This window comes from Scyliorhinus torazame, chromosome 1 (genome assembly GCF_047496885.1).
Source record: "Scyliorhinus torazame isolate Kashiwa2021f chromosome 1, sScyTor2.1, whole genome shotgun sequence".
Lineage (NCBI taxonomy): Eukaryota > Metazoa > Chordata > Chondrichthyes > Carcharhiniformes > Scyliorhinidae > Scyliorhinus > Scyliorhinus torazame.
In genome coordinates, this window is record NC_092707.1 from 40,078,018 (window position 1) to 40,098,814 (window position 20,797).

The following is a 20,797-nucleotide window of genomic DNA, read 5'->3' on the forward strand; positions in this document are numbered from 1 at the left end:
GCTCTGGGTCACCGCATCTCTCACTGCGCCCTCAGATAACTGCATCTCTCACTGCGCTCTCAGATCACCGCGTCTCGTTCTGTACTCTCAGATCACCGTGTCTCTCCCTATGCTCTCAGATCACCGCGTCTCTCGCTGTGCTCTCAGATCACCGTGTCACTCGCTGTGCTCTCAGATCACATCTTTCACTGTGTTCTCAGATCACTGCATCTCTCACTGTGCTCTCAGGTCACTGCGTCTCTCACTGTGTTCTCAGGTCACTGCGTCTCTCACTGTATGATTAGATCAATGCGTCTCTCACTGTGTTCTCAGATCAATGCGTCTCTCACTGTGTCTTAGATCACTGCGTCTCTCACTGTGCTTTCAGATCACTGCGTCTCTCACTGTGCTCTCAAGTCACTGCGTCTCTCACTGTGCTCTCAAGTCACTGCGTCTCTCACTGTGCTTTCAGATCACTGCGTCTCTCACTATGCTCTCAAGTCACTGCGTCTCTCACTGTGTTCTCAGGTCACTGTGCTCTCAGGTCACTGTGTCTCTCACTGTGCTCTCAGGTCACTACATTTCTCACTGTGTTCTCAGGTCACTACGTTTCTCACTGTGTTCTTAGATCAATGCGTCTGTCACTGTGCTCTCAGATCAATGAGTCTCTCACGGTGCTCTCGGGTCACCGCGTCTCTCACTGCACTCTCAGATCACCGCATCTCTCACTGCACTCTCAGATCACCGCGTCTCTCGCTGTGCTCTTGGGTCACCGCGTCTCTCACTGTGCTCTCAGATCACCGCGTCTCTCACTGTGTTCTCAGATCACCGCGTCTGTCACTGTGCTCTGGGTCACCGCATCTCTCACTGCGCCCTCAGATAACTGCATCTCTCACTGCGCTCTCAGATCACCGCGTCTCGTTCTGTACTCTCAGATCACCGTGTCTCTCCCTATGCTCTCAGATCATCGCGTCTCTCGCTGTGCTCTCAGATCACCGTGTCACTCGCTGTGCTCTCAGATCACATCTTTCACTGTGTTCTCAGATCACTGCATCTCTCACTGTGCTCTCAGGTCACTGCGTCTCTCACTGTGTTCTCAGGTCACTGCGTCTCTCACTGTATTCTTAGATCACTGCGTCTCTCACTGTGCTTTCAGATCACTGCGTCTCTCACTGTGCTCTCAAGTCACTGCGTCTCTCACTGTGCTTTCAGATCACTGCGTCTCTCAAGTCACTGCGTCTCTCACTGTGTTCTCAGGTCACTGTGCTCTCAGGTCACTGTGTCTCTCACTGTGCTCTCAGGTCACTACATTTCTCACTGTGTTCTTAGATCAATGCGTCTCTCACGGTGCTCTCGGGTCACCGCGTCTCTCACTGCACTCTCAGATCACCACGTCTCTCACTGCACTCTCAGATCACCGCGTCTCTCATTTCGCTCTCAGATCACCGCGTCTCTCACTACGCTCTCAGATCACCGCGTCTCTCACTGCGCTCTCAAATCACCACGTCTCTCACTGTGCTCTTGGGTCACCGCGTCTCTCACTGTGCTCTCAGATCACCGCGTCTCTCACTGTGCTCTCAAATCACCGCGTCTCTCACTGTCCTCTTGGGTCACCGCGTCTGTCACTGTGCTCTGGGTCACCGCATCTCTCACTGCGCGCTCAGATAACTGCATCTCTCACTGCGCTCTCAGATCACCGCGTCTCGCTCTGTACTCTCAGATCACTGCGTCTCTCCCTCTGCTCACAAGTCACTGCGTCTCTCACTGTGTTCTCAGGTCACTGTGTTCTCAGGTCACTGCATCTCTCACTGCGCTCTCAGATCACCGCATCTCGCTCTGTACTCTCAGATCACCGTGTCTCTCCCTATGCTCTCAGATCACCGCGTCTCTCGCTGTGCTCTCAGATCACCGTGTCTCTCGCTGTGCTCTCAGATCACATCTTTCACTGTGTTCTCAGATCCCTGCATTTCTCACTGTGCTCTCAGGTCACTGCGTCTCTCACTGTGTTCTCAGGTCACTGCGTCTCTCACTGTATTCTTAGATCAATGCGTCTCTCACTGTGTTCTCAGATCAATGTGTCTCTCACTGTGTCTTAGGTCACTGCGTCTCTCACTGTGCTTTCAGATTACTGCGTCTCTCACTGTGCTCTCAAGTCACTGCGTCTCTCTCCGTATTCTCAGGTCACTGTGCTCTCAAGTCACTGTGTCTCTCACTGTGCTGTCAGGTCACTACGTTTCTCACTGTGTTCTTAGATCAATACGTCTGTCACTGTGTTCTCAGATTAATGCGTCTCTCACGGTGCTCTCGGGTCACCGCGTCTCTCACTTCACTCACAGATCACCGCATCTCTCACTGCACTCTCAGATCACCGCGTCTCTCACTGTGCTCTTGGGTCACCGCGTCTCTCACTGTACTCTTAGATCAATGCGTCTCTCACTGTGTTCTCAGATCAATGCGTCTCTCACTGTGTCTTAGATCACTGCGTCTCTCACTGTGCTTTCAGATCCCTGCGTCTCTCACTGTGCTCTCAAGTCACTGCGTCTCTCACTGTGTTCTCAGGTCACTGTGTTCTCAGGTCACCGCATCTCTCACTGCGCCCTCAGATAACTGCATCTCTCACTGCGCTCTCAGATCACCGCGTCTTGCTCTGTACTCACAGATCACCGCATCTCGCTCTGTACTCTCAGATCAACGTGTCTCTCCCTATGCTCTCAGATCACCGCGTCTCTCGCTGTGCTCTCTGATCACATCTTTCACAGTGTTCTCAGATCACTGCATCTCTCACTGTGCTCTCAGGTCACTGCGTCTCTCACTGTGTTCTCAGGTCACTGCGTCTCTCACTGTATTCTTAGATCAATGCGTCTCTCACTGTGTTCTCAGATCAATGCGTCTCTCACTGTGTCTTAGGTCACTGCGTCTCTCACTGTGCTTTCAGATCACTGCGTCTCTCACTGTGCTCTCAAGTCACTGCGTCTCTCACTGTGTTCTCAGGTCACTGTGCTCTCAGGTCACTGTGTCTCTCACTGTGCTCTCAGGTCACTACGTTTCTCACTGTGTTCTTAGATCAATACGTCTGTCACTGTGTTCTCAGATTAATACGTCTCTCACGGTGCTCTGGGGACACCGCGTCTCTCACTGCACTCTCAGACCACCGCATCTCTCACTGCACTCTCAGATCACCGCGTCTCTCGCTGTGCTCTCAGTTCACCACGTCTCTCGCTGTGCTCTCGGGTCACCATGCCTCACACTGTGCTCTTAGATCAATGCTTCTCTCACTGTGTTCTCAGATGACATCTTTCACTGTGTTCTCAGATCACTGCATCTCTCACTGTGTTCTCAGATCAATGCGTCTCTCACTGTGCTCTCAGGTCACTGCGTCTCTCACTGTGTTCTCAGGTCACTGCGCTCTCAGGTCACTGTGTCTCTCACTGTGCTCTCAGGTCACTGCGTCTCTCACTGTGTTCTCAGGTCACTGCGTCTGTCACTGTGTTCTCAGATTAATGCGTCTCTCACTGCACTCTCAGATCACTGCGTCTGTCACTGTGCTCTGGGTCACTGCATCTCTCACTGCGCCCTCCGATAACTGCATCTCTCACTGCGCTCTCACATCACCGCGTCTCGCTCTGTACTCTCAGATCACGGTGTCTCTCCCTATGCTCTCAGATCACCGCGTCTCTCGCTGTGCTCTCAGATCACCGTGTCTCTCGCTGTGCTCTCAGATCACATCTTTCACTGTGTTCTCAGATCACTGCATCTCTCACTGCTCTCAGATCATCGCGTCTCTCACTGCCCTCTCAGATCACCGCGTCTCTCACTGTGATCTCAGATCACCCTTTCTCTCACTGCGCTCTCGGATAACCGTGTCTCTCACTGTACTCTTGGGTCACCTCTGCCCTCACTGGCCCCTCGGCTTGCTGCTGTTTTCACCAAGCTCTGTTCTTGTGTCACTGCCGCCTGTAACCTAACTTACATTCAACCTTCTATTCTCATTTGGTGACCTGTATTTGTTCCTGGTCTGATAACTTCTCAATATACATCCTTGATTTGAAGTCCCATCATGGTCTTGCCTCTCCCTGTCTATGTAAATTCCTAGTGTGATAAAAGCCATTTTTATAAACCCTTGAAGCAACAAGCAACAAGGGTTGTTCTTCCATCTATTTTGGTACTGTGCCATGGAATGCCCACTTAAAAGGTCATTTTTCTCCAACCCCTACCCAGCATTTGATGTTTGATGCTTGTGTTTGCTCTGGTCAATCAGGTTGCACGTTACAGTTAAGCCCCCCCCCGATAACTCAGCAGCACGGTAGCACAGTGGTTAGCACTGTTTATTTACAGCTTCATGATCCCAGGTTTGATTTCCGACTTGGGTCACTGTCTGTGAGGAGTCTGCACGTTCTCCCCGTGTCTGCGTGGGTTTCCTCCGGGGTGCTCAGGTTTCCTCTCAGTCCACAAATGTGCAGGTTAGGTGGACTGGACATGCTAAATTAGTGTCCAAAAGGTTAGGTGGGGTTACTGGGTTACGGGGATAGGGTGGAGGCTTGGGCTTAAGTAGGGTGCTCATTCCAAGGGCCGGTGTTGATTCATTGGGCCGAATTGCCTCCTTCTGCACTATAAATTCTATGATTCTGAGGTCAATTGTAGCTTCTGCTATCAAGTTCTGATCAGCTAACTCAACATAAATTGGAGATCAAACCGTGAATTTTCAATTACTCTACAACTTAGCTCTGCAGTTTTAGCAATGATTCCAGCCAACTTTATAACTTCCCAGTGTTTATTCAGGAGCAAAGCTAAAAAGTGATTAATGATATTAATTAAATTGTGATTTGCTCAGCTCTGATTTCCCAATGACCATGGGAAAAGGAACAAGGCACAAGTCAGGAGTGTGATGGGGTGCTGTCTACTTGCCTGGATGAGTGCAGCTCCAACAACACTCAAGAAGCTCGACACCATCCAGGAAAATGAGCTCAATTGATTGCTACCCTTTCCACAAACATTCACTCCTTTCATCACCAACAAACAGTGACAGCAGTGTGTACCAACTCACCAAGCCCCCTTAGGGAGCACCTTCCAAACCCACGACTGTTATCATCGAGAAAGACAAGGGCAGCAAACACATGGAACATCAACATCTGGAAGTTCCCCTCCAAATCACTCACCATCTTGACTGGAAAATATATTGCTGTTCTTTCACTGTCGCTGAGTCAAAATCCTGGAACCCCGATCTAAAAGCACTGTGGAGTATCTACACCATTGGGACCGCAGCATTTCAAGAAGGCAGCTCACCACCACCTCAAGGGCAATTAGGGATGGGCAATAAATGCTGACCTAGCCAGTGACACCCACATTCCATGAATTAATTTTTTAAAGCATGCGCTTCCTGCAAGATTGGTAGCTTACAGGGAGCAAAAAATGAACTTTGTAATATGTAGTGCAGGAACCAGCTTCCACTGTGCACTGTCCTTCTATTTACCACTGTTGCTACTTAGACCTATTGTAGTATGATTCAAAATAATTTCCTGTCAACCCAATTTACCAAACTTCTTGTTAATGACAGGATATAAAATTCTGCTACTTCAGGTATAATCTAAAGCAACCATTCTATGAAGTGAACTGCAAGGATACGAAGTACAATATTAAGCTGAGTTTGTCAGAAAAAAACAAAATCAGTGTTTTATGGGAAATACTGATAAGACCAGGTAAGCCCTTTTGATATTAGTTGAACATAAACCAAGTGATATTTATGTTGCATAAAGGGAAGTCAAACTGCTCTGCCAAATTGGTGTTTGGATTAATAAAAGGTATCCTGAAGTAGGATACTTATCTGTAACAATCAGACATATGATTGTTTTTTAATGTTATTAGCATATAATGGATCTATTATTAAGCAGACAGGAAAACATTGTTAAATATAAACACCAAGGCTTGTTATAGGCCAACAAAATCAAAATTAAATACTTATTGTTAAGATAATTCAACGTTCCATGGTTGAAGGTTGGCAGAATTAGTTTCTACATCACACGCAAATGAAAGGAATGATTCTGAAACTGGCCAAAATCAACATTTTTTAGAATGAAAGATTTTGATCACAAAGACTTGGAAAAGGCGTTTCCACCTGCAGAGGTAACAATAACTAAAGGTCATAAATATAATCTAGTTACTAATAAATGCAGTGGGGAATTCAGAAGAAATGTCTTTACCTAGAGGTGGTTAGAATGTGAAATTCACTACCACAAGTAGTAATTGAAGGGTCCATTAAAGATGCATTCAAGGGGAAGCCAGATAAACATAGAATGATTCTGACATTATACAAATGTGCAGCATGTGAGGGCAGCACGGTAGCATGGTGGTTGGCACAATTGCTTCACAGCTCCAGGGTCCCAGGTTCAATTCCCGGCTTGGATCACTGTCTGTGCGGAGTCTGCACGTTCTCCCCGTGGGCGCGTGGGTTTCCTCCGTGTGCTCCGGTTTCCTCCCACAGTCCAAAGATGTGCAGGTTAGGTGGATTGGCCATGCTAAATTGCCCTTCGTGTCTAAAATTGCCCTTAGTGTTGGGTGGGGTGACTGGGTCATGGGGATAGGGTGGAGGTGTGGGCTTGGGTAGGGTGCTCTTTCAAAGAGCCGGTGCAGACTCGATGGGCCGAATGGCCTCCTTCTGCACTGTAAATTCTATGATCTATGATGTGAAGAGTTAATGTTATGTTAAGCCTAGCCACCAGAGAGAGCTAAGGAACAGTACTATAAATTGCACTGGCTCTGAAGCTAAGCGGAGGAGTTTAGACTGGAGTTGAAGAAGGTAAGATTCATTGTGTATTGCGGAGTTAGTTAAGATAATAGTTATAATTAGTAGATAGAGATAGTGTTAGTGAGTGTAGTTTAATTCTCACATGTATGTTTGCTATTTGGAATAAGTGTTGAACTCATGGTTAGTAGTGTTAATAAAATTAGTTTAGTTCTTCAAAAGAGCTTTGTGTATTTTTGTGATCACTATGCCTCCCATCCTGAAACCCCTCACAACGATCATCACAATGGTGAAGAGATTAGGATATGTTAACAGAGCTAATTGAGAAGGTTGAAAGACTCTGTATAAACAAATTAATGGGAATAAATAATACCTACCCTGCATTATTACGGATAACAGTTTTAACATACTGATGATCATCACAAGGGGTCCCTGAAAAGGCCCACTAGTTTGGAAACAGTTGAACATAACATCTATTTTTAGAAGGAAGAGAAATGTGTTCTGGTCAACTAAAGTCCTGCATCACATATCTGATTACGAGAAACAAACCCGAGAACTACATAAACAATAATTATCTAGCCAACATGGTTTCAGAAGGAGAAATTACCTCCAGACTTTCTGAGGAAGTGATGCACTCAATTGAATAATGGAAAACAGTATGGTATTGTGCACTTCTTACATATTTTCATAGAATTCTACGCAAAAGACTGCTATTGAAATTTTAAGCAATCGGAGTTCAAATTACAGAGGAGGAATTGGTATTAGGCAGTTTTGGTGATGGAGTGGATATGTGGTGAGAAGCTTATCTCAGGGTCACATAGGACACTATGGTCGCAAATAAGACCATAAGACATAGGAGCAGAATTAGGCCACTCGGCCCATTGAGTCTGCTCCGCCATTCAATCATGACTGATATTTTTCTCATCCCCATACACCTGCCTTCTCCCCATAACCCCTGATCCCCTTATTAATCAAGAACCTAGCTATCGCTGTCTTAAAGACACTCAGTGATTTGGCCTCCACCGCCTTCTGCGGAAAAGAGTACCACAGATTCACCACCCTCTGGTTGAAGAAATTCCTCCTCATCGCTGTTTTACAGGATCGTCTCTTTAATCTGAGATTGTGTCCTCTGGTTCTAGGTTTTCCTACAAGGGGAAACATCCTCTCCATGTCCACTCTATCCAGGCCTCGCAGTATCCTGTAAGTTTCAATAAGATCCCCCCCCCCTTATCCTTCTAAACTCCAAAGAGTACAGACCTAGATTCCTCAACCGTTCCTCACACGACAAGTTGTTCATTCCAGGGCTCATTCTTGAGAACCTCCTCTGGACCCTTTCCAAGGCCAGCACATCCTTCCTTAGATATGGGGCCCAAAACTGCTTACAATACTCGAAATGGGGTCTGACCAGAGCCTTATACAGCTTCAGAAGTACATCTCTGGTCTTGTATTCTAGCCCTCTTGACATGAATGCTAACATTGCATTTGCCTTCCCAACTGCCGACTGACCCTACACTTTAACCTTAAGAGAATCCTGAACAAGGATTCCCAAGTCCCTTTGTGCTTCTGATTTCCTAAGCATTTCTCCATTTAGAAAATAGTCTATGCCTAAATTCTTCCTTCCAAAGTGCATAACCTTATACTTTTCCACATTGTATTTCATCGGCCACCTCATTGCCCACTCTCCTAGCCTGTCCAAATCCTACTGCTGCCCCCTTGCTTCCTCAATACTACCTGTCCCTCTACAAATCTTTGTATCATCTGCAAAATTAGCAACAATGCCTTCAGTTCCTTCTTCCAGATCAATAATGTATATTATGATAAGTTGTGGTCCCAGCACAGACCCCTGAGGCACACCACTAGTCACCGGCTGCCATCCTGAGAAAGACCCCTTTATTCCCACTCTCTGCCTTCTGCCAGTCAGCCAATCCTCTATCCATGCCAGGATCTTATCCTTAACACCATGGGCTCTTAACTTATTTAACAATCAACTATGCGGAACCTTGTCAAAGGCCTTCTGGAAATCTAAATAAATCATGTCCACTGGTTCTCCTTTGTCTAACTTCTTTGTTCCCTCTTCAAAGAACTTGACAGATTTGTCAGACATGACCTCCCTTTGACAAAGCTGTGCTGACTCAGTCCTATTTTATTTTGCACTTCCAAGTACTCCGTGATCTCATCTTTAATAATTGGACTCTAAAATCTTACCAGTGACCAAAGTCAGGCTAACCGGCCGATAATTTCCCGTCTTCTACCTCCCTCCCTTCTTAAACAGTGGTGTTACATTAGCCACTTTCCAGTCCTCTGGGACCCTTCCTGCCTCCAGTGATTCCTGAAAGATCACCACCAATACCTCCATAATCTCCTCAGCTATCTCTTTTAGAACCATTGGTCCAGGTGACTTATCCACCTTCAGAACTTTCAGTTTCCCCAGAACCTTCTCCTTAGTGATGGCCTAGTTTAAGCTCAGGCAGTGACCAGTGAGACGGATGGAGTTGAATGAAGTTGAAACGAGATTTGGAATGATAGAGTCAGCACTTAACATCACAGATCATCATGAACCAATGAGAAATAAGCAAATATAATTTCAAATTTGTTTTTAAGACCATGGCATACATTGGAGTAGATCATTCTAAAATCCTACAATGTACAAGATTACCATGAGAATTCTGTCCCACACTAAAATAGTATGCTTGTTGGATGGGGGCAATGCTGAGAGAAAAATTAGGCTGAACTCTGGAGCTTGTAAGGGTTCTCCCATTTTATTCCCTCATTTACCCTTTTATTTTTGCCATTAGATTTTGATCCATGGATGATTTATGGACATGTGTCTTTGAGGCCCTGTGCCTTTAATTCACACAGACTACATCAGTGGTCTGTGTCTTTAATTCAAGCAGATTTCAGTGGTTAAGCAATTCCCAGCGGAAGGAATAGACCTACTTTTGGTAGGAGTGAAGGTTGTGGCTTCACCCATAATTACAGAGAGTCTGAGAGTCATAAATACCCCCAGTAAGGCATGTGGGAAAATCAATGGGCATTAAATGACTCGAATAAAGAAATGTTAAAAGACATTGATCACACATCACATGACAGTAAACCAGATTCTGAGAACACTATGATCGAAGGCGACCAAGAGAAAGAGGAATCCGAATTTAATAGTAATGACAGGGATGAAGAGTCCGACGAGAATTCTGAATTTGATTTTGGTTCTGATTATGAAGTAATGATGAACAGCTGTTACCAAATTGACCTGTCACTAACTCATCTTGAACAAATGGCAAGTAATTTTTCCAAAGCTAGGAATGAAGACAGCAAACTGGAAGAAGAAAGTGAATTGGATTGTCTAAAAGTAACTTTTTACAGCCTCTTGCAGTAAACCCACTGCCATTCACATTAGGTGCAAATATCGCCCAGAGCATGCCTGCTTTGAAGGAAAAAATATATGATAGCATGGCATCAGTTAGTCAGGACGAGGACAGTAAAGACTGTGAAGTGACACTTAGCAAACGGCGGGTTAACCCACATCCTTTTAATGGTCCAAAATGCCTTTTTGAGGTAAAGAAAACAAATATCAAAGGAGGTGAACTAATTAAACAATTACTTTTTAAAATTAAGAAGAAGGTGGATGGAGAACCATGTGGTAGTTCTGCCACCACATCTGTTAACAGCAACCAGAAAGTTCATGGTGCCAATGACATGCTATCCTCTGATTCTGAAGGTAAAGAACAACTGAAATCTGGAAAATACAAATTGTTTCAGTCCGTATTACCAAATGGATATAAGGGTTGTGATTACGAAAACTGTGAAGAGGAGTTAAAAACTGTAACACAAAGAATGGTGCATATAAAGTCAACCCCAACTCTGAGAGGATTGAACACACAGCAGCACTTGTTGCTGAAAGTAGCCATGTGAAGGACAAGAAAGAATGTAAAGCTGGAGAGGTTGAAGAGTGTCTATTGGTTAAAAATGAATCAAATATTTCTCGCAGCATTGACAATACTGGTTGTAGTTTGACTGTGGAAAATCCTCAAAATTTGTTTAAACATTTATTGGACGATCAGACAATATTGACTGTATTGCATGAGCAACAGAAAGAGTATAGACAGAGTTGTAGGGAAACACCAGGGGGCATTCCATTAGCTACTCATGGTGCAGCCATAAGAAACTCTGAACCAATCAAGTCACATCCGTCTCAACTAAAGCTGCAGAACTGACTCAGTTAGAGATTGAAATAAATGCATGTTGGACATGTTTCAGAGACCAGCGAGAATACTGTGGTCCACAGAACAGCTAGTGGAGTTTTGGAGATTGCCAGTCATGTTAGTGAATTAAATGGTGCTGGCCGCCGCACACTTTTTCAGATCATTTAAAATGGCCACAGAACCAATTGACCTGGGCGTAGGGGCAAAGCTTAGACAAGACGATGGTGCAAGAATGGAGGCCAGTGGGGTAATTTCTGGAAAAAAACTACACTTGTGCCAGAGAAAATATTCCACCATTGAAAAGGAAGCCTTGCTGCTAGTCCTGCAGCACTTTGAAGTATATGCCCGACTGACAACAAACAAAGCGTGGTTTACACAGACCATAAGCCACCTGTGTTTATAGAGAAGCTTAAAACCCGGAACACAAGGTTATCCCTTTGGAGTTTATGATTTCAACAATGTTAAAATTGTACATATTCCCAGAAAGGATAATGTGATTGTGGATGCTTTGTCACGTATTTAAGGGCTGTCTAGTTACCAATGTAGAGACTGGAAAGGGAACGTGTATACTGAGGATGGATATATGTTTGTGATTTGTCTTGAAAACCTCATAATGAAACGTTGGTGCCCTGCAGTTTCATTATTTTAGGAGAGGGAGGTGTGTTAGGGTCCTTCCTGTTTATTCCCTGTCTATTCCCCTATTTTCCCTTTCTTTTATTTGTACCATTGCATTTCTGATCCATGGATGATTTATGGACATATGTCTTTAAGTCAGCCTGTATCTTTATCCAAGCAGAATAAAGCAGTGGCTTTAATTTAAGCAGAGGATTTCAACAATAGGAGAGACCACTGTGTTAGCCTGTGCTAGTTCAAACTATAGCTGTGGGCTGTCCGGCACCAATGACAGAGATTGGCTGGGACTCGGTTTGATTGATTTGGCTGATGGCCAATGAATTGGCCCAAAAGGCTGTGTTCTGCCCGGTAATCTGATCCCACTGGAATGTTTTCAGAGACACAAGATTCCAGTTTGATTTCAGTTTTGATTCTCAAGAGCCTGGATGAAGAGATTTAATCAACTCTCTCCAAACAGATCTAACTAATCCTCTCCAGAAGGCCATTGTGGGGGCTTACTCTCCAGAAAATCTGGGTATCATTCTCTTGAGACTGCAGAGGCCTGAAGTCAAACCACAAGCTGGAAGCAAGGTTTGCTTTGAAATAAATTGTCTCTCCAGAATGGTGTAGGCTTGAATGTGAACCTCAAGCTCTGTTTGATCATATCTAAAGTTCTCTCCAGAAAGCCTGCTGCCTGTGAGTACTGAATTTTCCAACCTGTGGGGGCCCTGAATGAATGACACTGCAAAGAAGAACCATTATCAGCTGTAAACCAGAAACTTTAATCAGAAAGCGTGCTGTGAGGAAAGTGTACTAAGAAGCCACCATTTGAAGCAAAGACTCATCTTTTGACCTTCATTCTTATTATCTTCACCCCTTCCCCACCCCACCCATGTGTGCCTGTCTTGTGCATGTGGGGAGAAGGTGGGACAGTTAAAGGGGTAGTAGGTATTCAGTTGTTGTTATCCAGTTGTATTTACTGCATATTTCATGATTGTTCTTGGTAGAAATAAACACTAATCGTGTTTAAACCTACAAACCTGGTGACTGTAATTATTGGGCAGCAATGGACAAAATCTTCAGGGACTTTTATAAGAATTATTGGTTCATTCACTTGTGTTGTGACTCCAGGATGAATGGGGCTGGGATTGATCGCACACTTGCCCAGGGTGTCGTAACAAGCTAAAGAATTAAAATACAAGAAAATATGGCCAAACTGGAACCTTTACAATAATACAATAATCTTTATTGTCAAAAGTAGGCTTACATTAACACTGCAATGAAGTTACTGTGAAAAGCCCCTAGTTGCCACATCCGGCTCCTGTTCGGGTACACAGAAGGAGAACTCAGAATGTCCAAATTATCTAACAGCACGTCTTTTGGGACTTGTGGAAGTAAATTGGAGCACCCAGAGGAAACCCACGCAGACACTGGGAGAACATGCAGACTCCACACAGACAGTGGCCCAAGCCAGGAATCAAACCTGGGACCCTGGAGCTGTGAAGCAACAGTGCTACCCACTGTGCTGCCCAAGTAAGCCTTGAAAGGAGCAACTAAGAGGAGAGAGAATACAGGAATTATGAGCAGAAGGAGGCAATTCAGCACTTTGAGCCTGCCGTTCAATCAGATCATGGCTGATCTCATCCTGGTCTCAAATCCACCTCCCTACCTGTTCCCTATATTCCTTTAACCCGTTTTTTTATCAGAACTTATAGAAGTTAAGGAAAGGTACTTCTAGAGTACAGTTAGAAGTTAGACCATGACCTAAAGGGTTAGACTAAAACTGGTGAAAGCACACATTAGAAAAACCTCTTCAGTGAGTTCTCTAAGTACAATGCTGGAGATAAAAACCTCAGATTTACCCTGGATACAATTTTAAGCTCTTGAAAATAACCCAAAAGAAAGAACTAAGGGTGAATGGAGTGATGCTTCATATGTATAAGAGGAGGAAAAGAGATGGGCAGAATTGTAGATCTCGGAGGAGGTGGGACGAGAGGTCGACAAGCCTGCAATTTCCAGTCCATAGGCACACCCCCTTAATGTCCGAAACATGGCTGATGAAAGCAGTGGTCTTTCTGCGGCAGATCAAAACTTCATATGGTTTGGTAAAAACTCTCCCCCACAACCGATAAATAGCCACAGCTGTGGCTACAGGTAACACTATGGAGAGGGAGCCCCTCCATAATGGTGTTCTCACAGTTGTGGCTAGTTTTTTAATTGAATAAATGTTATTAGCTTTAAGAAGGTGATTGCAAGTTGCACCACTTTCTCAGTCTTTTATCTGCTTCAGCAGTTGATCCTTAAGGGCTGGAGGGCTTTCTCTAGCGATGGGAATCCAACCATCATCCTTCATTGAATGGTGTACACTCCATCCCCATTAACTGGCCATCCCTTAAAAATACACGAAGGGGGTGCTACGCTATCGTTGTTTGGGGGAGGGTCCTGGAATTGGTCCCTACATCGGAATTGTGTTTCCAGAACAAAAATCCACTCACTGACCAGCCAGGGCAGAATCCAGGTGATTTTCAGCCCGCTTCCCTTGTCTTAGGCGACACAAGCTATTTTCAAACTACCCATGAATGAGTGAAAAAAATTACCACTAAAACAAAATCACAAAAATTTAAGTTTTAATATTGTTCACATAATATATGATTCTTCAAACACAATTTATATTTGTTGTAAATTATTTATATTTTCTCAAAATTTCTGAAATTGTACTTCTATTTGCAGACATGTTTAAAAAGTTGAAGAAAGGTGAGGTCTTTGTTCAAAGACACAAAAAGGAAATTATTTGTTGTCTTAAAATGACTCAACCAATCTGGTCACATTTACGAGCCAAAAAGGTGATCAGCATAGAGGAAGAACATGAAGTTGCCTCTCACATTACAGATACACAACAAAATAGAGCACTTATTCAACTAATAATGAATCGAGGAGAAGAAGCAGAAGAAGAACTATATAATGCACTGCTAGAAAATGATCCTTACTTTGTGAATGACATGGAATTTAATTATTCAGACAAATTATGCAGCAATTGTATAAAACGCTGGAGTTTAGCTTCTTTACAGGGAGATGGCATGTCTCAAAATGAAGAAAATGACAGGGGTGAAAGAAAGTGGGTTACTAATTTGTTTTTTATGGTTAGTGGCATGATTGTAGGTTATCTGCTTGGCCACAATTTTTCAAATACATTTTCTTTGTAACATTATACTACAGTATATGCTGGAGCTATCTGCAGATCAGATTTTGTCGACTAAAGAAAAACATTGTTCTTCAGTGTAATTTTATCTCAACAGATTCCCCAGTTTCCTCTCCTCAGTAATAAACTCTGCACTTAATGCTATTAATGCTATTTCAAAGCAGCACTGTCAACAGTGGTCATTATTTATGTTTAATTCATACCTAAATATTGAAAAATCATTTGCCTTTAAAAGTTTTGTAATTTTCATTTCCCTCAGTTATAAATATCCAATTTAAGATTTATTGTTTGCACTCTCAACCAGAGTGATGTCTGTTCAATGACACCAAGTATTTATAATACTTAACTAAGTACAGTAAACGTGCAACAGAAAAAACGAATTCAATTTTGAGTTACTTGCAATGTAAATAAAATTATCGACCATATTTTAACAAGTATCAAGCTGCATTGTTAATTAATTCTTTAGAAATAGATGATGGGAACTTCCGGTAACAGGGATGTCCTGAGTGGACGCACAAAAGGTGGCTCTCCTCCTGAAAACTTGGAATTAGAACCTTTAAACCCAAAATAGCCGGCTAAAATCAGAAGATAACACTCCTCACCCTCCTCCAACATCATCAGGACAAGACATGCCAAATGACAGCATCCCCAGGGGCAGAAAAGGCAGCAAAAGCCTGGAGAGAAGGAATGAGATGACAGAAAGCATGCAGAGTGTCGAGGCCTGGACCACAACTGAACGAGATGGACCACCAGGTCGCACACAGAACTCCGCTCCCCCCAATGGAAAGATGGAGGGAGTTCCTCACACAGGTATTCCAAGAGCTCAAGGAGGCATTAAGATGGAGATGAGGGCAACGGTCAAGGTGCGGGTGGCAGAGGCGCTGAACGCCCTGTAAATGGCTCTGAAAAGGCGGAAAGGCGGCTGGAGACGAAGGACGCAATGATAAGGGAGCTAGAGAAGGCCTTGACAGACCAGTGCAACTGGATCACCGCATTAGAGACAGAGGTGGCAAGGTTGTTGGTGACACAAGGGACGCTAAGGGGAAAGGTCAAGGGTAAGGAAAATGAATCGCCAGAACCTCTGCATATTGGATCTACCAGAGGGAACCGAGGGCAGGAACCGCACAGAATATGTGGCCCAAATGCTGGGTTACCTGGTGGGAAAAAATAATAATAATATAATAATCACTTATTGTCACAAGTAGACTTCAATGAAGTTACTGTGACAAGCCCCTAGTCGCTACATTCCGGCGCCTGTTCGGGGAGGCCGGTACGGGAATTGAACCCGCGCTGCTGGCCTCGGTCTGCATCACAAGCCAGTTGTTTGGCCCACTGTGCTAAACCAGCCCCTTAATGAAATGAAAATCGCTTATTGTCACAAGTAGACTTCAATGAAGTTACTGTGAAAAGCACCTAGTCGCCACATTCCAGCGCCTGTTCGGGGAGGCTGGTACGGGAATTGAACCATGCTGCTGGCCTGCCTAGGTCTGCTTTAAGAGCCAGCTATTTAGCCCAGTGTGCTAAACCATTGGGAGCATCCCCAAGCTGCCAGAAGTAGACAGAACCCACAGGTCACTTTGGCCAAAGTCCAAGGCTGGGGAACAACCGAGGGCCATCATCGCGAAGCTGCACCGGTGCCAAAACCGGGAAAGAATCCTGAACTGGGCCAGACAGACATGGTCCTGCAACTGGGAGGGACATTTGATCAGGGTACACCAAGACATTGGGGCATACCTGGCCAAGCATCGGGCAGAATTCAACAAACCAAGGCAAGATTTTATAAGAACAAGGTGAAGTTCGGAATGCAGTACTCAGCCAAGCTCTGGGTTACCTTCCAGGGTAGGGAATATTACTTTACCGCACTGGTGGACATGGACAAATTTGTCCAAAAACATGTGCTGGGAAGACAGTGACAGAACCAGCAAAGATCCAAAAACCCTAACATATTGGGACATTGAGAAACTGTTTGCACGGTGGAGCTAAGTATCAGAAGGAAGGGGGCATGAGCAGCACGGTGCAAGAGGGGTGAGGAGGAGGAAGGGGGAACAGACACTCAGCGGTCGGGGGGAGGTACAGATCGACCTGAGGAGTGGGGCCGCCATCCTAGCGGGTAAGCTAGCACCAGGAAGTATAAGCGAGGTGGGGGGGGGGACCGCGGCACATCTCCCGTTGAGGTGAGAGTGCCCGGGGGGGTTAGAACACGACAAAAGGGGGGTATCGAGGGGGGTATCAAGGAGGGTAAACGGAGGGGGGGGGTGTAAAATGGGGTCACTCAAGGGGGAAGGGAGAGAGAACCAGTCCCAGCAGGATAACAAAGGGATGGGGAGAAGGGCGCTAGGCTGCCTATGACAGATCGCACATGGTTTGCACTGAGTGCTGAATTTGGTGCATTTGAGTGCTATAGTGAGAGTTTGGTGACTGAGGGAATATAAAGCTTCATTTTTATCTAAAGTCTAGTCTTTCTTTTATTTAGTTAATTAACTTAAAAATTGTTGTTTGGTTTAGAAGAAGGTGAATTTTCAATCAGCTTTAAACAAAGCTTCTACTTGTAGGCACTTGCAGCTGGAGCTTGTTAATTAGTTAATTGGATTAGGCCAGTTTTCAGAGGCTAGATTCACAGTATAAAAGTGATCCCCGACAATGCAGACTTTGTTTGCACTGAGTGCTGAATTTGGTGCAATTGAGTGCTATAGTGAGAGTTTGGTGACTGTGGGAGTTAGGTGAGGCGGGAGTAAGGTGCTCCTTTCATTTTGTTTCCTACATTTCCGCAAAGAGTGAGAAGAGAGCCAGCAGTTTACAGAGAGTGCAGCTGACTGGGAGCAGAGCCGGAGGGCGGAGATCCAGTTGGTCCACAGGGCAGCTATATTCTGTAAGGTAAGAGGGGATGGAGGCTAGGCCAGTTGCATGCTCCTCCTGTAGGATGTGGCTGGTGAGGGATACCACCAGTGTCTCCGCTGACTATACCTGCGGGAAGTGCACCCAACTCCAGCTCCTCAAAGACCGTGTTAGGGAACTGGAGCTGAAGCTGGATGAACTTCGGATCATCCGCGAGGCAGAGGGGGTGATAGAGAAGAGTTACAGGGAGGTAACCACACCCAAGGTACAGGACAAGAATAGCTGGGTTACAGTCAGGGGAAAAAAACCAAACTGGCAGACAGTGCATGGATCCCTCGTGGCCGTTCCCCTTCAAAACAAGTGTACCATTTCGGATGCTGTTGGGGGGGGGAATGGGACCTACTGGGGGAAGGCCTTAGCGGCCAGGTCTCTGGCACTAAGTCTGGCTCTGGGGCTCAGAAGGGAAGGGGGAGAATAGAAAAGCAATAGTAGTAGGAGATTCAATGGTTAGGGGAATGGATAGGAGATTCTGTGGTCACGAGCGAGACTCCCGGAAGGTATGTTGCCTCCCGGGTGCCAGGGCCAGGGATGTCTCGGACTGTGTCTTCAGGATCCTTAAGGGGGAGGGGGAGCAGCCAGAAGTCGTGGTAGGAAAAGGGGTGTGGAGGTAATAAATTAGTTCAGGGAGTTAGGCTGGAAGTTAAAAGCCAGGACAGACAGAGTTGTCATCTCTGGTTTGTTGCCGGTGCCACGTGATAGCGAGGCTAGGAATAGGGAGAGAGTGCAGCTGAACACGTGGCTGCAGGAATGGTGTAGGAGGGAGGGCTTCAGGTATTTGGATAATTGGAGCGCATTCTGGGGAAGGTGGGACCTGTACAAGCAGGACGGGTTGCATCTGAACCAGAGGGGCACCAATATCCTGGGAGGGAGGTTTTCTAGTACTCTTCAGGAGGGTTTAAACTAATTTGGCAGGGGAATGGGAACCGGATTTGTAGTCCAGCAACTAAGGTAGCCGATATGTAGGACGCCAAAGCGTGTAATGAAGCAGTGGGGAAGGGAACACTGACAAAGGAGAGTACTTGCAGGCACGGAGATGGGTTGAAGTGTGTGTACTTCAACGCAAGAAGCATCAGGAATAAGGTGGGTGAACTTAAGGCATGGATCGGTACTTGGGACTACGATGTGGTGGCTATCACGGAAACTTGGATAGAAGAGGGGCAGAAATGGTTGTTGGAGGTCCCTGGTTATAGATGTTCCAATAAGATTAGGGAGGGTGGTAAAAGAGGTGGGGGGGGGGGGGTGGCATTGTTAATTAGAGATAGTATAACAGCTGCAGAAAGGCAGTTCGAGGAGTATCAGCCTACTGAGGCAGTATGGGTTGAAGTCAGAAATAGGAAAGGAGCAGTCACCTTGTTAGGAGTTTTCTATAGGCCCTCCATTAGTAGCAGAGATGTGGAGGAACAGATTGGGAAACAGATTTTGGAAAGGTGCAGAAGTCACAGGGTAGCAGTCATGGGTGACTTTAACTTCCCAAACATTGAGTGGAAACTCTTTAGATCAAATAGTTTGGATGGGGTGGTGTTTGTGCAGTGTGTCCAGCAAGCTTTTCTAACACAGTATGTAGATTTTCCAACCAGAGGAGGGGCAATATTGGATTTAGTACTTGGTAATGAACCAGGGCAAGTGATAGATTTGTTGGTGGGGGTGCATTTTGGAGATAGTGACCACAATTCTGTGACTTTCACTTTAGTAATGGAGAGGGATAGGTGCGTGCAACAGGGCAAGGTTTACAATTGGGGGAAGGGTAAATACGATGTTGTCAGAATAGAATTGAAGTGCATAAGTTGGGAACATAGGCTGTCAGGGAAGGATACAAGTGAAATGTGGAACTTGTTCAAGGAACAGGTACTACGTGTCCTTGATATGTATGTCCCTGTCAGGCAGGGAAGAGATGGTCGAGTGAGGGAACCATGGTTGACAAGAGAGGTTGAATGTCTTGTTAAGAGGAAAAAGGAGACTTATGTAAGGCTGAGGAAACAAGGTTCAGACAGGGCGTTGGAGGGATACAAGATAGCCAGGAGGGAACTGAAGAAAGGGATTGGGAGAGCTAAGAGAGGGCATGGACAATCTTTGGCGGGTAGGATCAAGGAAAACCCCAAGGCCTTTTACACATGTGAGAAATATGAGAATGACTAGAGCCGATCAAGGACAGTAGCGGGAGATTGTGTATGGAGTCTGAAGAGATAGGAGAGGTCTTGAACGAGTACTTTTCTTCTGTATTTACAAATGAGAGGGGCCATATTGTTGGAGAGGACAGTGTGAAACAGACTGGTAAGCTCGAGGAAATACTTGTTAGGAAGGAAGATGTGTAGGGCATTTTGAAAAACTCGAGGATAGACAAGTCCCCCGGGCCTGACGGGATATATCCAAGGATAAAACAGCGCGACAGGTGAGTGAGCCGGGACAGTGAAAACAGCGCGGGAGCTGAGTGAGCCGGGACATTGAAAACAGTGCGGGAGCTGAGTGAGCCGGGACATTGAAAACAGCGCGGGAGCTGAGTGAGCCGGGACATTGAAAACAGCGCGAGAGGTGAGTGAGCCGGTACATTGAAAACAGCGCGGTAGGTGAGTGAGCCGGGACAGTGAAAACAGCGCGAGAGGTGAGTGAGCCGGGACATTGAAAACAGCGTGGGAGGTGAGTGAGGCGGGACATTGAAAACAGCGCGGGAGGTGAGTGAGCCGGGACATTGAAAACAGCGCGAGAGGTGAGTGAGCCGGGACATTGAAAACAGTGCGGGAGATTTAAAAAGCGCAGGAGCTGCGAGTCAGAGCGGAGATTTTAAAAGATCGCGGCCTAGTTTCGGGAGCCGTTCGGAGGAGGAGGAGCAGTCTCTGTCAGGGAGAGAACCTGAGAACATCTAAGACACTCAGAAGGTAAGAAGGTAAGTAAGTGATTTTTACTCATTTTTACTTTTATACCTTTTTCAAATTGTGTGTGTCGGGGGGAAACTGAAGTGACATCACAGAAAAGCTGTGACCTGAGTGGCTGGTTGGGAATCTACACTAAATTAAAAAAATTAAGCATTGGTAACTAATTAAACATAATTACTTAATTATAATTTAAAGGGGTATCTAAGCCAGAGATCGGAGAGTACTATATTTAGCTTTCGCATTTATATTAGAAATCTAGTGCTAGGAAACAGATAGTTAACAGTAACTTTGAAAAACATTTTTT

General features: G+C 45.3%; 2 protein-coding genes across 2 annotated transcripts in view; one reads left to right on the plus strand and one right to left on the minus strand.

Annotated features, from left to right (window-relative positions):
* Positions 1-14,891, plus strand: part of LOC140398666 (NACHT, LRR and PYD domains-containing protein 1a-like) — a 121,108-nt gene extending 106,217 nt beyond the window's left edge. The window contains exons 11-12 of the mRNA XM_072487674.1: positions 5,534-5,675; positions 14,260-14,891. Of these exons, the coding sequence (XP_072343775.1) occupies positions 5,534-5,675; positions 14,260-14,732 (615 nt within the window). The 3' untranslated portion in view covers positions 14,733-14,891. The remainder of the gene's footprint in view (positions 1-5,533; positions 5,676-14,259) is intronic.
* Positions 1-20,797, minus strand: part of LOC140398733 (syncytin-A-like) — a 70,549-nt gene that overhangs the window by 38,744 nt on the left and 11,008 nt on the right. The window lies entirely within an intron of this gene.